At 37.2% G+C, this 16,451-nt stretch overlaps 1 protein-coding gene across 2 annotated transcripts in view; it reads right to left on the reverse strand.

The window, feature by feature from the left end:
• The window catches only part of MAN2A1 (mannosidase alpha class 2A member 1), a 125,714-nt gene that overhangs the window by 19,636 nt on the left and 89,627 nt on the right, over positions 1-16,451 (reverse strand). For both annotated transcript variants that reach the window (XM_068927600.1, XM_068927601.1), the window contains exons 16-19: positions 12,899-13,013; positions 9,702-9,835; positions 8,549-8,690; positions 3,813-3,946 (exon numbers count right to left, since the gene is read on the reverse strand). In XM_068927600.1, the coding sequence (XP_068783701.1) occupies positions 3,813-3,946; positions 8,549-8,690; positions 9,702-9,835; positions 12,899-13,013 (525 nt within the window). The remainder of the gene's footprint in view (positions 1-3,812; positions 3,947-8,548; positions 8,691-9,701; positions 9,836-12,898; positions 13,014-16,451) is intronic.

Consider the following 16,451-nt stretch of genomic DNA (forward strand, 5'->3'; position numbering starts at 1 on the left):
AGATTCTGGTAAAATAAAGATTCTATATTTTCAAAAATAAAGGAGTGTTTACTATTTTGACAAACAAGCACTGATAATTGCACTCGGTTTCATTTTCAGCTGAACAATAATCCCTTTGATTTAAAAAGGAAGCACATCAGAGTTCTTGCTCACCAATCTGAGGGGGAAAAAAAGGAATGGATATTAGGAGAGAAACCAAGAGATATGCAAAACCAATTAATGCTTGCAAGGATAAAGATGAACATATAATCAGAACTAGTAATGTCCAGTAGCAGGAGAAAAATATGTAGACAGAAATTGTATCAAAACATAGCAAAAATATCAACAAAGGTCTGAGGGATACAGATAACAATTAATCAGATGAGTATACCCTAATATGAAATGAGATTTGCTCAGCTCTTACCATGTATATAGCTCAGTTAGAAAAATATATTAAAGGAACAATACTGTCAAGTGAATTCACCTTTTGTAGCATTCAGTTTAGGGTTACAAAAACCAAAAAACTGCAAAGCAAATCAACCCGAAGCCATATGCACAGAGGTAAAATCAGCATGAATGGTTATTATTGGCCAGATGCAACTAAAATTCAAGACCCAACAAACAGGAAACATAAGGATGAGGGACTTAGTAGACTATAGGCTACCTGAACATGCTAGTGATTATGACAAACTCTGCCTTCCCACTGGATGGGACAATCATATGCAAAACACATGCATGTGGCTTGACTCTGTCATTAAAAATATACTGTTCAGGGCAGAGGTGGGGAGGTTGGGAAAGAAAAAAGTCATTTCAGAGATGTAAATGAAAATAAATTTTTGATGGACATTGCCATAACCAAAAAACTCACAGGAATTACTCCCAAGTGATGCACACTTATTTTAATTCACTCTTGAAGAATTGCATATCCTAGACTTTACAGTCTCACCTTTTACAGGGAATTTTCCCAAAGAGCAGAAGAATCCTGTCCTCCAAAAAAGTTTGAGAGGAGACAGAATAAAATATTTTAGAATGCACCACAGAAAAAGTTGGTGCTGGCAAAGATGCAGTTAAAGCAATCAAAACTCTCTCCTGTAATTTCCACGGCTCCTTAAGTCAATTACAAAATAGGTCTTTACAACAAAATTAAGGTCAGTGTATGAATCACTCTGCAGCCCATTACAGATTTAAACTGCATATAATTTCTTCGCAAATCTTCTGACAGGGCTATTAAACTATTGTAACAACTACCTTCTGAGTAACAATGCAATGAAATATATATTTGTACATTTAACAAACAGAGAGAAAAGGTGAGTACTACTCTTCCTTATTTTAATGCATCTCAAATTGTTACATGGATCAAGAAGTGTTACTGATATTCAGATAAAAGCATTCTGAAAAATGTAGTGCTGGAACACTGAGAATATAGCAAAGTGGAATTCCCCATGTAGCACCAGAAAGATAACACATCTTAACACATCTGAAGTGCTTAGCTCCTGGGGGATGTGCATACTACGCTAGAGAGCAAAGTATTTGGGCCAACAGCACTTATTTGATTGCACCTGCTTCCCTCCCAGCACCGATCCTCCTTCTTTTCAAGTCTCTACAAGAGCGTATGAGCACCAGCTTCACTCTCTGGCTGACTCTGCAGACATTTAAAACCCTTACAAGCTCAGCAGGAAGGGTCGGGGGAAGGAGAGAAGATGCTGGAATACAGTTACCCAAAAAACCTCAAAGACTTCTGACCCTACCAGTTAACACCGAGCATGCCATTGCCTTCGAAAGAGTCTCTGCAACTTGCACAGAATATGTCAAAAAATGAAGGAGGGGAAGAGGTTTTTAATAAGAAAAGGCAACTACAGAGATGATGGCTGAATGAGATCTCCAAACAAGCTCATAAATAAATAAATAAATAAATACATATATATATGTGTGTGTGTGTGTATGTATATACACACATATATACATATACATACATACACACATATATATATACACACACACATATGAAAAATATTTCACTAACCAGATAATCCCCAGAGCAGTGGCTTAGTCTGCCTTTGTTTTTACAGAAGTAGCCTCAAATTACTTTCCACATTACTGTTTTGGTTTTCCGAAATTAAACTTTTGGTCAAACCCACTTATCAAGCACTCTTTCAGATTGCAGAGCAGTTTCAAGTGTGTATGGACTAGTTTTCTTTTGGAATAAATTAACCCAGAAGCTCCCCTGCACGTCAGCACCAAACATGTTCTGAACTTTCACATCTCCATTAGGGTCTGAATCAACAACTGATCCTTTGGAGAGTTTTAAGTATATTCTGACATAAAAACAGACCTGCTTTGAGCAGAGATTGGACTAGGAGGGAGAGGACCTCAAGAGGTACTTTCTAGTCTAAATTATCTTATGATTTTTCTATGGAAAATATCCAAACTGCACCCAGTATAGATGCAAGCACCATGTAACTAACTCGTTTATCTGCTCCTGTTGTTCCAAATTATTTTCTAATGCAAACATAGCCTTCCATATCCAATAGTTCTAATTTAGCAGCTCCACATGCTAATTTAATACAATACAAACGATCCTTAGTACGAAAAGGAGTCTGTCATGGCAGCACAAGTCTCTCTGCAGGTCTCTTCTTGCCGAGGTAGATTAACCTGTGCAATGGTCACAGCTGTCACAGCTACACTGCTTCCAGGATTCAAGCTAGCTTGTTTCAAGTTAGTTCAGCTATTTCCACACCATGCTGATAACTGCAGTTAATATATGGCTGATGCTACTACATAAGATGAGAAACTAGAAAAATCATAATGACATATACAACCTTAAGAAAAAAAAAAAACCCTGCCAATCATTAAATAGTGAAAATTAGCTTTAAGCCTGATATTATCATCCTCTCACCAGTGGTTAATGATATCCATTATAAAACAGAATTAATTCCAATTTATCTGCATATTCATTAGCAGCTCAGTATACAACCTCTCATCTTTAGCTGTGTGACGATTTTAAAATCTACTCAGTGCTGTCATCATGATTCTACTGCACCAGTATGAAGATGTACTCCTCATTTTGCCCTTCTCCACAAAGATAGGAGAAAAGGAAAGGGGAAAAAGCAAAGAACAGAGGGAAGACGAAAGAGTTATTCAAAAGATTAAAATGTAAAAAGACGAATCAAGATAAACTGTGCAAAACATGTCCTTACAACAAAATAATCTCAATCTTCCCTGATTGATAATGAAATCAGATTATGTCTGGCATCTAAATATTTCCATTTAAATCTCATTTCCTAAGAAAATAAAGTTTATAGGATCATGTTGTTTTCTTGTTCTCTCTATTGATCTCAAACACTTTTCAACCTTTGCCCAGTTTCAGTCAACTTTGATTGACCTGAAGCAGATTTCTCACTAGTCAGCAATTTCTTAGAAGTTAATAAAAACAAAAACAAAAATATACCACACCACAAACACACCATGGCTGAAGAAGAGACTTCCAAATAATACTCCAGTAATGTGACACAACGTGAGTTCAAGTTACTTGTTTTGTTTGACCTGCTAGTTATGCAATGAGCATATGCATAATCTCCAAAACATATATAATGCATACCACCAGGTGACAGATATGGGAGGAAGAAAGGGGTAAGAAAGTAGAGACTGTAGGTATACGGGAATAGGAAGTTATTATGGTGAGGCAATACAAGAGATCTGACAAAACTCCTTAGGAAGCTCAGTTTCCTCCGGTTCTACTGCTCATGGAATAACTTTAAGTTCGCTGCTGCTGCAAAAGACCAACTTATATCATATAATTAATTAGCCATAGAAGTCCAGACAATCATTCTTACCACATCTGTTCCATGTCTTCTTTCCAGCAGAAGTCGGAAGATATTAGCTGTAATCTTGTTATCTTGGACACCTTGTCCAAGGCCACGGTTGTCATCCTGCATAAGTCGGCGATCCATGATCACTTCCAACTGACCTGAAAAAGCAATACAAGGATTATACTGGTAATAAGACTATGTTAATCTTCTATTAAATATAAGACCCTTTATTTAGGGTCAATCTTTCCCTAAAATAATAATTGTAAAGGATCCTAATTTCTCTCTTACATACGAAAGATCAATATTAGATCAATATTGTTAGGGCACATTATGAAAATAGTTAAAGCCTTTGGGTTTTGGTTGTTTATAACCTCCCAAAATTTTCATATATTCTTCATCCTTTCATCCAGTCTTTCATCAAATTTTATTCCTGCAAAATTTTAAGAATCTGGAAATTGAAACTTAGCATGAAAAGTTATTACTGTTAACTATTATTTATAACAGGGAGACTTGGTGCATCAAGTGTTCAAGTGGAGAAACACCCTGAATAGCTGCATTTGTATGGAGAGACCTGTAGGGGAACTGTCTTTATCCTATGCAAGAAGTGTGTACCTCCCAAACACATTCTTTTCTCAATGTGCTTTTTTTTTTTTTTTTTTTTTTTTAAAAGAATGCATCAGAATGAAGAGTAAGTAGGCAATATGAAAAATAAATACCAACAATCACTCCTTCTGTGAGGGTATCTTCATTTGTGGGAGAAGTAAAGAACTTTGCACCAGACAAATATTAAGTAAGAAATTCTTAGTTTAGAATAAATTGTAGCACTGCCTTTCTGGACTGCTCTGCAGAGACCACCTGTGCAGAGATTGCCTTTCCAGCAGCATGGAGAATAATCCACTGCCAAGTGAACTAGTGCAGAACCAGGTGGAACTCCTAAGGTGAAGGAAGCCCAGCACCTAGCATTAAAAAAGTTTATACATCATATCCTGGAAATGGGGAGAGGGACAGGAAAAAAGGAATGAAAGAAGGAGAGATGTAGCATATGTATTTTATAGTTCTTGATTAAGTAATCTTAGAAGCTGATACTGAAGACACTGATGAAATACTGAGAAACCCTACTCCATACTGCTGAAATCATCTGACAGCATGAAGGGTAACTGACTCCTCATAGGGAGAATCTGAGTCCAATCAAGAACGACAGCTAAGAAACAACCATCTGTCCTGATAAACCTCAGGTTTATCTTGAGATAAAGGTTATGTCTTGAGATATGGGTCAATCTGCCAGGATCCTTTCGAGATACTGAAGGATCTTCACAAGGCAGGCTGAAAAGAGTGCAGTTTTCAGTAGCCTCAGAACTTTCAGTTTCATTTTAGTTCTTTATTAAGGAGTCCAGCCCTCAAGACAAATGTAGCAAACCCAATGTTTTCATAAAATGTTACCTAAAGATAAGGAGCTAGAGGAATACATTCTCTTTCTCTCTCTTTTTTTTTTTTTTTTAATTTTAAATATTTGATGTTGCTAACTACCTCTTGAGCCTGGAGTGATGCAACAGCATTTGCCAAAGAGTGACATAGTCAGAAAATAATGCCGTTAATAGACATGGGATACACTTTATGCTCTCTGATGTAATTGGGTTAGGAGAAAAACCACTAATGCTCCTGACTGGTTTGAAACCGTGCTCACAGAAAGTCAGTTTTTCCACAGTACTTATCTGCAGTATTTCAAATAGCATCAGCTGTACGTCCCTGACTCAAAAAGAAGCAGCCTCTCTGTGGACTTAGATGTTATGTCATTCTGCGATGCAGAGACTAGAATTGTTAAAGAACAAATAGAGACACTATTACAACGTAACTGAGCCTCCGCACACTAATTAGTCTCCATTACCTATTTAACTAGTGTCTGTAAAGATTAGGTGGTGTTAAGTTCATTCACAAGCTCAGGCCAAAGGGAATTTGGTTTCCAGTAATAGAAAGCATGGGGAAACATGCTTTAAGTCTTATTATTGGGTTGTGTTAGAACAAAAGGTAGCTATTTTCCTAAAGTATCAGTTTATATGCTAGAGTTAACTAAATCTGCAACTCAACATGTCCCTCCCTTCTACAGCAGGAGGGAAGGTACAAGAAAGCCACACTGAGTAACTAGGCCTGGCTGGATGTATTTCTTTTTCTAGTATGATTAACAGAGAACTCTTTCCTGAAACACACATGGCAGCGTACATATATTGACTGATATAAAGAACAGGCTGATGTGGCAAACTAGCCACTTCATGACTCAGTGTAGTTAGGGGGTTACAGGATGCAGCAAATGCAGGTGTTCTGCATTCCCTTCGCTGTTGCTCACAGCTCTTTGTCAAAGGGCCATAGGAACAATATGATACTGCACTCTATGACAAAATACATCAAGTCAGCCTGAAAGAATGTACGTCCTGAAGATATTCAGAGATATTCAGCAATATCATCGCTGCTCTATGACAAAAAGGATACAGTTACCTAAGAGGTATAATCATTTTAGTACACAGGCAGATTAACCCATCCAAGCATAGGGCAGCTTTCCAAGGCAGGTCTACAGCTCAATAGAAGTAGTAGTGTATTGTATAAGTAAACACTGCTCAAGACTTTTTTCCCTGTAAATAGCTATATCACTAATTGAAATCCTTGGAATAACTTAGAACTGATCCACTCAGAAAAACAGGGTTGTATAGCATAGAATTTGATAGTGGATGATTAAAAAGTAATTCCCAACTGTAACACTATTTTAAGTTACTGAAGCTTTTAGGTTTAATTTTCTGTATTGGAAAAAAATGGCATTTTCTTAGAGTATTTTAGCATAGGTTAGGCTTTGGCTCAAATCTTTACAGTTTTTATCATCACAAAATCCTGTTTTTAAATAACATGCAAGACCTGTAAAACAATAGTACAGTCACTTAGTTTGATAATGCAAATGCTCTTAAAAATAGCTATAGTTTTCTTACTTGGCTGGCACAAGTCACAATGATAGAAGTTTGAATGCAATAGGAAACAAAAATCTGCTTTTCTTAGGGTTGTCAGGTAGCAGTTTGGTAAGTATAGAGAATAACATCTGCATGTACCACATGTGTAGCTATCACACCTGGGGTCAATAAGGTGTTGAAGAACAGTGAAGCTTATTCTTACTTGAGTAATCATTAGATACAAATTAAATTTTCCCAAGAGTTCTACCAACATCTGAAAAGTTGTCAGGCACGCTCTAGTACAAAAACGTGTCAGACTGCTACTGTGGGTTCCTATGCATCGATGACAGGATTTCTATTCCACTCTTCTGAGTTTCAGGAGTCAAGGCAGCTCAGAATAAGTCTCAGAGCATTCAGAGCTTTTGCCTGATAAGTTTCCCTTCTCCTTCAATGATCCATGAGCAGGCAAATCGTCACTCCTTTCTTGGTGATGAAGGCCAGGATCTTTATGAGGATCCTCAGTATCATTCTAAGGTTAAAACAGTAGGTCCTGGAATGCAAAATGGTCATGATTCACAGGACAACAGATGGGCTTCTGATGTGAAAATCTGAATCATACAGGGCAAACGGGTAGGAAAGTTCCCTCCCTCCCTCCCTGAAGAGGCAGGATTACTATAGAAAGTTTGAATTTTTGAATAAAGATTTACCATTCTGATAGTTTTCAAACTGCCTTGTTTTAATTCCAAGAAAAAGCAAACTATAAAGACTCTTTGCCCTAAAATGAATTAGGCTTGATAATACTGCCGTCAATCCATGATGATATTCACCTTCTGCCAGAATAGACATTAACAAGAAAGTTTCCTGAAAAGAAACTGGGTTTTGGCATAGATTCTGATAGGCTTTTTTAATTCTCAGCATTCATTCAGTTGCTTTTCAAATTCATGTAATTTTAAACTAACAACGTCCTACAACAAGGACTTACACATCTTAAATTATGCATTACATGCTTTATTTTGTCTGTCATTTACAAGCTTCATTTGATGTCTCCTTGTTCTGGCAGTGGAATAGACAGTGAGCAGCTGACCTCTGGTTCAACCTCTCTTAGCCATTCTGAGGAATATCCTTCTCTGCTACAAGGGACTGGGCTGAGTCCCTTTTGGCATTCTTGATGCCAACTAGATTTTTCTTGTCAATGTATTCATCAGCTTTTTCAAAGAACCCCAATGAGTTTGTGAGGCATGAATCCACTTCAGACTCTTACCCAGGGTCATATTTATCCTCTAGCTCGTTAATTTTGCTCTTTCAAATAGCTGCTATTAGTTTGCTTGATAGGGATATTAGGCTACACATTCTGTAGTTTCCAAGTCCATTCCCCTCTACCTTAATAACCAAGCAAATAAAAATTAAAGAAAATAAATTTGAGAAAACCATATACACACAATCAGCATCACATTATCCATATTCAGCCCTCTCCTACCAAACCGGTACAAAAGACTCTGAATCATTCAGTTCTGCTGTTTCATCTTTGAGTTCCATCAGTATTCTTGGGTGAATACTACCGGGTTATGACAATTTATCATTCATTTTGTCTTCTTCAGAACCTCTTTCCTACCAGTCTGCTGATTTGAGACAAATCTCCCAATAAAGATTAAGGGAACTTGTGTGTGTAAAAAAAAATGCAAGCTCCTCCCTATTCTAAAACTTGTCAGAGTTGAAGAAGCATATTTCTTTTCTTTAAATACCACATGGTATAGTAACTTGTGAATGAACTACATTTTTCATAAAATCATGAAAGATAGGACTTCATAATATCTATCGTCATATACTTACCATTTTTCAAGCTTGCAACACCTAGAGACTGAGCTGAATGAAGTGTCAAACGAATGCCAACATCTTGGATATAAGCCATTGTAGTCATAGGATAGATATTTGCTTGAAGAGGCAATTTGCTCATCGTCAGTCTAGGTTGAATCTACGTTATGAACATGAACTTCAATAAAATACATTCTTTTTATGCATTTAAATTTCAAAGACCTTTTCAGACATTTATCCCATGTGCAATAGAGGCAGTGATTGACAACTGGCACCAAAGCCTTCACTCAACTGTATTATTTAGCTTTTTAGAGATTTGTGGCTAAAACTACCACTTTGGAAATGATAATTTCAACGTACTTCTAGATCAAAGAACATTTTTTAAAAACTGAAAGATTCATCAAGGGAACCTGCAAAAAAAGAATAATTACAGTTGTAGAATGAGAGAAAGTGTTTTCTCCTCCAGAGAGCAAGCTGTGAATGTATTCAAGGTAGTAGGAAGGAATTCCTTGGTTTATAATGGGAACTTTAAATTAACGTGCTGGTGGAATTCTTGAACAATACATAAAAACGAGTAATAGTATTACAATTATTTCCATGTTTAAATGTTCACTTTATTGTCTTTAGCAAAACAAAGTACTATGCTAAGATAATTGGCAAAAATTCCATCCCTTACTCAATAGGTATTGTTTTAAATGCACTTGCAATATTATTTCTAAGTAATGAAAAAAATTCTTACTTTTGTCCATGCTGCAGATCCAAAGTTAGGAAAAATAGTTGTAACTCCACTTCATCACATGCATTATAAATACCTTATTACCCTCCAAAAAACAAAATGACATCATTTTCTTATTTCTATCAGAGCAGCAAGTAGATGTCTTCTAGGTCTAAGCTGTTAGCTGTTCAGCATTATACACGTGACTAGAGTTAGACTACTCAACGGGCTCAAACCAAATAGACAAGACAAAGGGGAAAAAGGTCATGCAGGCATACACACAACTGCATGATGGCTTCCGATAGCTTGCTGTATTGCAATTCCTGTGTTAAAAGGGATATAGAGGAATGTTTAACATACTTTGTAGATCCCTTAGAAGAAGAAAAAAATTCCTTATACGTATTAAGATAGTTGAAAACTGAGACCCTAGGCCTTTATAATTAGGATAATAATTACCTGATATCCGTTAAGATCAGTATAGAATCTATTTTGACTGTTTACGTCAGAAGAAATTCTCATTGCAAGTTCACGATTATATTCTCCTCTAATATCCACGATATTGGAAACCTCAAGAGACTGGCCTTCCAAACCTGCAGAAAAAGCAGCATTTAAAAATCTCTTAATTTTTAAAAATTACCACCACATATATAAAAACAACCGTGATTCCAGCATACAGTGATCTAGTTTGCCCCCCTAGCTTTCTTCTCCTGTTATATCTACCCAGATAGTTGAAGCTGGTACAGTCAGGTACTATATGATATAGCAGTGCTTCTAATTCAGTACTCATTCGACAGTCATTCGGAAACCTTCATTGATGCAGATAAGAAGTAGAATTAAAATAATTCAAAATATTCATGATAGGAACCAGTGTGGGTTCCCATAAATCAGTAAGAAACACCACATCACTTTTAAGTGCTATCTTTAGCAATAGCTAATAATATCTTGGAACAGATTCTGGCATTCACTGCTTCCCTTGTGCTGCTTTTGCTGTTCACAGGTAACATTGAAGTTACCTGCCTCTGACACAGCAACTGTTCTAAGCAGCAAACTGGTGAGCTGTTATAACTAAAACAGAGAGAATCTTCCTTAAGGACAGTGAATTAAGAAACTACACACTGACAGGAGCACAACCAGGAAACAAGTCTTCGTTAACAGGGAACAGATGCCCATTTTCATGAAAAAAATATTAAGTATCTGAAGATGAAAACAGATATCCATGAGATTTTTCAACAGTGCTTGCTGTTGAAAATTGCATACCTTTAATAATGGCGCCCTTTCAGATATTCTGAGACACAGCCTGAATTGGAAATAAACTTTCATTCACTATGATCACCTGTACCCCTTCTGCAGTCTAATGGGACTAACGACTGTCAAAAAAATGTGCCATTTAGAACAAAGACATGAAATTTTCTCTTTGTAGTAATGAAACTATACTGTGCTTGTCTGATAGATTGCAAACATAGGGTGGTAGAAGTTGAGTGACTGAGAGGGACCGATCAACTGTCTTAGTCCTTTAAAATTTGAAGACAGTTTTAAAAACGTTGGCTACTTTATGTTAGCTAAATGTTAGCTGTGACTTAACTTTCACAACAGCTCAGTGTATCTTAGCACACAAGACCCAAAAGCACGCTCATGACAATTTGAGCTCTTGAACACTGGAATGTTATCCACACGGACAAAAGAAAATATTCACCTAAAATTCTGAGGTGCCTAAGCACACAGACAGACAACCTCTTGTTTGTCCTTCTTTCCTCAAGCTACAAAAAGTTTTTTGGTTTTCTAGGATTGTTAATAGTCTCTTTTTTCTTCCCCCATATTCAATTATCTCTTTAAATAATTGCATTTTAAAATAAGCTAGCACTGAGAATGGAGTCAGGCTGAACATTTCATTTCTACAGGGTTTTTTGGTCAAAACATACTGACTTCTAGAGTACTAACCTTTCATGTAATTCTAACTCATGCCACTATCATGAGAACAGTCACACCTTCCTCCTAATCAAGAATGCTATTAACAAACTCCTGAAAAATCCCAAACTGCATTTGTGCTCTACAAGCACCTAATGCAATCCATGAACTCCCACATCACACACGCCCTCGCTAATATACAGTTATAAATCAATATACTAATGCAGTTATTTTAATAACAGCGATATGAAAGATAAGCCAAATCTGTAGATTGTGAAAATTCATGTTTTGCTTCTTTTTATTTTCTGCACCCACCTGACATTGTCCAGCTTAAACTTCAGTAGTTAACACTTCCTGATCACAGAATATTCTTTTACTTGTGCTTTTTGCACAGAATCTAACACAATAGGAACCTATAATCCCAACTAGAACTCTTAGGTGTTATTATGATAGTTAATTTGCTTTTGTTGCACATCTCACACAACTACGTGCATAAGCTCGTTGATTTTAATTTAAGCTTTCTTCTGGCATCATAGAGGTTTTCCAGAAATCCTGAAAACGCTGAGGAAAAGAAAGCATCATTTGTTGATGCAGCAAATTTTTATATTACCTTTATTTCTGTTGTTGAGCTAGTTTCCTATTTTTTATTTATTCATTGTCATGATAGTTTACTTAAACACCCAAGAATTTGACTATTGCAAAGGTGTCTAAGTATTTAACATTACTTTTTCATATAAACATGATAGATGTGTGCGCGCACACACACCTGTGTATACGTACACACACATGTCCTGTTTTCAAATTTTGTTAGCCATTCAGTTTGGCAACGTGTTGCCACAGCTTTCTCAAGACCACCTTTACTTTGTTGAATTCTAAACCACTCTCAACCTTTGAACAGGAGAATGCTGAAAGCGTTTGCCAGCTGCTTCATTTATGCTGCTTTTTATGTAAAATGAAGATAGGGCTGTGATGTTACCACCTGAAGCCTTGAACGAAAAGGATGTCAAGGATGTATCTGTTTCCTCACCTTTTTTTAAAAAAAGGAATTCCACCTGCAGCATTACTAGCACGTTAAAATGTTAACATTTACCAATGACTATTCCACCACAGTGCTAAATGAAAAATTGCCAGTATCAGAAGATGACGTCATCTTCTCCAGACCCAGTCTGCAAAAAATGGATCTATATGCTTCACGCTATATGTTCGTAGCTATAGATTTTCCAGCTATTTTAAAAAATAATGTTCTTGAATTTAATGAAACATAGGAAGTCTCTGATAAAAAGATTTTTAAAAATTATGCTGTCACCAACAGATTCCAATGAAAGCAGAGAAAGAATTAAAATTCACTCAGTGGTCAGTTACTGAAACAAACTGTCAAGCCACAAGGCTCCCTGGTCTGACAGGGCAACCAAAAGCAACGTAAGTCTGTGGGAAAAGCAAGGTTTTGCCAAAACTGTAAAAAAGTTTGGGGAGCTCCCTCCAGGTAATGTATACAGTAAGAAGATTTCCCAATGCTGTGAGATTCCTCCAATAAATCTGTTGCGTTTAAGTTTGCCTTTGGCTTAGCAATTGGCTAAGTGAGGCTCAGACAGGGATCATTTTGTCTTTAGACCCTGTGAAGAGTTCAAGGAGAAGTATGCTCTACTAGTTTAGAAGTGTATTTAAACGTTAGAAATACAGGTTGGGTCCAAGGCTGCAGTGATGGAAAATAAACAGTGAGAATCTAGTCATGGTTTCACAATTCTTACCCTGGACTTTATAGAGTCGCATAGTATGTGTCACATGGGGGAAAAAACATACAACTTCTGAGAAAATCCTTCCGTGAGTGACTCTTACGGGAGGTGGATCTGTAAAAACATAAGGCTACAAAAAGGAAACAGAAACTTAGAACAAGTATTTTAAAACTCTGCTTAATAACAGTCGCAATAAATGAAAGCATTTATTAAATGTTAAATAGTCATTTTCATTTTTTAAATATAACAGTATATCTATTCTAAGTCTAGCATGAAAAACAGGAATTGAAGAATTACTCCTAATCTTCAGCTAAAATTAGCATAACCATCTTTACATATCTCATAGGTATTTTAGGAGGATTAGTGGATACAAGACCTACAGACGTGCTGTAATGGATTATTATTGCAAATATCCGAAGTCAGCTTTTGCAAGCAAAATTATACCAGTAATCAAATACCATAGTTTCATAATATATGAGAAATGGTTTAACTGTCTGCTTTTTACAGACTGTTAACAGTTTACTGCATTGGTGGTGTATACTGTATGAGGAAAGCTGCCTCTATACTGCCTTGTGGATCAGTTTGCATACTCTTTGGAAAGCAAAAGAAAGGGGAAACTTTCTTCAGCAAAAGCAACCTCAGTTGGAGAGCCCTCTGAAATGCAGGGTAGAGCAGAGAATAGGCAAGAAACCACAACAGGGAGATTGGCTTCTTACTAATTTCTCTCAAAGGCCTGTCTACAGAAGAAAAAAAAAACAAAAAAAAAAAACAACCACACACATATCTACAGTCAAACCTAAGAGATGAAGAAAATGATTTTCACAGGCGTACACATAAAGTTGAGTCTCAGCTAAGCAAGTTTTGATTATTTTAAAAATAGCTAATCCCAAAATGAACTGTATGCACTATACAGAAATATATGGATGAACACAAATAAGAAAATGGGTTAAATAAGTGTATACAAAGCAAAACAAAAAAACACCCCAAAACAAACAAAAAACCCTACTGCAGGGCAACACTATTAAACTAAGACTTCATTCAAAAAAAAAAACACTGAATAAAAATACTTGAAAACTTGTCATTTATAGGGATCTAAGGAGAAAGTTCTTAGATGGGGGCTGCCCTTTTTCTATACAGTCATAAGAAGGATAGAGCTTACCCTTCCTCCTTATTAGGGAAGAGTTGGTCCATTCTAGCTCTGTGAGCTATCCAGGACCAGAGAGATAATGACTGGGTTTGCCACGCTTCAACAAACCAGGCTTGTAAGTGAGAGAACAGCTTTAAGCATTAGACATGCAATTAGTATAGTATCACTGTAAAGATCCTTGGTGAGATGGACTGAGAGGCCTCTGAACCGATACTAGTCGTGGCCTCTCATGAAATAAAAGCGTTTCTTATGCAAAAGTCTGACCAAGACGCAGAAGTAGGTTTCCTGCTGCTCAGATAAAAAAATCACTTTGCCTCCTAAAAGGAAAGAACAATGATAGAGCTATTTTCAAGGCTGGATAGACAAAGTCTTCGTCTAAATTCAGTGTGGAACCTGCTTTGAGTGGGAGGTTCCCCAAGAGAGTCAGTCTCTTCTAATGTGAACGATTCTATGATTATTCCAATCTTGAATTCAGAATAAAAATATTTGGATTTGATATCCAGTGGTAGTTCTAAGGCTTCACTTCTTCAATAATTAAATAAATAGTTGCTGTGAAATCTGTCCCCCTCAGCTTCACTAGAATCAGTTTTAATGTACCAAGATTCAGTAGCCCACCATAGCAGGTTTTGTTAAGACTGAAAAGCAGTATTTCCAGAAACTGGATAATAGAACTATGGGTCATAGGCTTCAGAACTTACTTTTCTTAAATGTGAGTGACTACTGAAAAACAAGACCATCTGTCCCTTGGAAGTGGTGGGGAAGCGTCAAGCTAGAAACATTACGGGAGACTACTGGGAGCAAAATAGTACTCTATAGCTCCCTAGGGTATGTAAAAACACTTGACTTGGCACTAAAAGGGGTGCTGAGGTGCCAAAAGGCTGAGATGATTGGAGAGTTGCCTGCACTTGAAGGTTTACTGGCTTGCATAGAAGCTGACATGGTGTATTGTGGCTTGAAGGCATGAAGCCTGGCCAATAAGTCGTCCTTCCCCTTGTAGTCAACTGAAGCACTACTAACCTTTTTAGTGCGGCCTAGAAATTTTTGGCAGCGCAGTACACTGTTGGAGTGGAAGCCAAATAAACTATGTCCAAAGGAGAATCTTCCAACAGACTGGATTGCTCCTGAGATGTTTGTGGTTTAAACAAAGAACTCAAGACACTCTTCAAGATAACTTGCCTCTCAATAACAGATTACCCTTCATTTGGCAGAGTTTGAGATTAGGCTAGGGTTTGGGAAAGATCAAATGCACGGTCTCTGGAGAACTGTGTTTTGAGAACATGGCAAAAGAGAGACAATAGTCACTCTAATACGTTTGCCTCCAGAAACAAATGTGCGGCAGATCTTTGACGGTAGATGCAATGCTTCAGGGAAATAGATAGCACCAAGGAAATTAAGAGCCACTTCAAAGACAGCTAATTCTTAAGTATTGTGAACATGCTTCAGGTAAAGGTGTCTGCATGCTTATCTTCTCCTTTTATCAGGAATGCAAAACCAGAGGGAGCACCAAATGCTTGAACGCTTGAATGAGGGTCTTCTGTCCTTCTGAGGCAAAAGATTTGAAGACTGATACAGTGGGATACTCTAAATGTGTAGTCTCAGTCGTTTTGGACAGGAGAACATCCCAATCTTGCCAATAAAAAAATGTAGAAAGATATCATTATCTTTTTCTTTGGCTTGCTGCTAGCAAACGGGGTGCTGGCACCAATAGTTTACCGCTTCTTAGCTAGGATGCACCTCTTGCAATAGTCCAGGCTGGCTTTAGGTCAGCCTTAAAGACGATTAATCCAAGGGATCTCTTGGAAGATTCAGAGTTGCATACATCCCAGCATATGGATCATCATTCACATGAAACCTGACATCCATAACAGCCTACTGATGACCAAGCTGCACTATATGTATCAAATCTTCTAAAATGACATGACTTTAACTGATGGGCTGCAAACCTAGCAAGTTACAGCTCAAAATTTCTAAAAACTGGCTGTAGACCCTAAGAGCAGAAAGTCTACAAAAGTACAATAGGAAGACAGATTACTATACTAGATGAAGAAAAATGATTCCTGAGTACTATAGAACTGAAAAGAGAGGAACCAAAAGACTATCAGACAACAAAATAACTGGGCAATAAAGGCAAAGAAAGCATGCAAATTCATTGATACCAGAAGAAAATGGCCTAACAAACATAATACTTGGCAAGTTTGGCAGAGATACAAGGGGTGATAAGGGGGGGGGGGTAAGGGTAAAAACAGGGGGAAGGGGAACCTCCTGCCTGTACTCTATTCTACTGCCATTTCCTGAAAGGACTTTGAAAGCATAGTCAACCCATCTCACACTGAGAACCCTGAACAGAGGGCCCCTTTTTTTTCCCCCCCCTCTCCCTAAAGACAGAAACCATTAGTTGAAAGTGTTTTAAAACTACTAGAG

The sequence above is a fragment of the Struthio camelus genome, chromosome Z, assembly GCF_040807025.1.
Source record: "Struthio camelus isolate bStrCam1 chromosome Z, bStrCam1.hap1, whole genome shotgun sequence".
Lineage (NCBI taxonomy): Eukaryota > Metazoa > Chordata > Aves > Struthioniformes > Struthionidae > Struthio > Struthio camelus.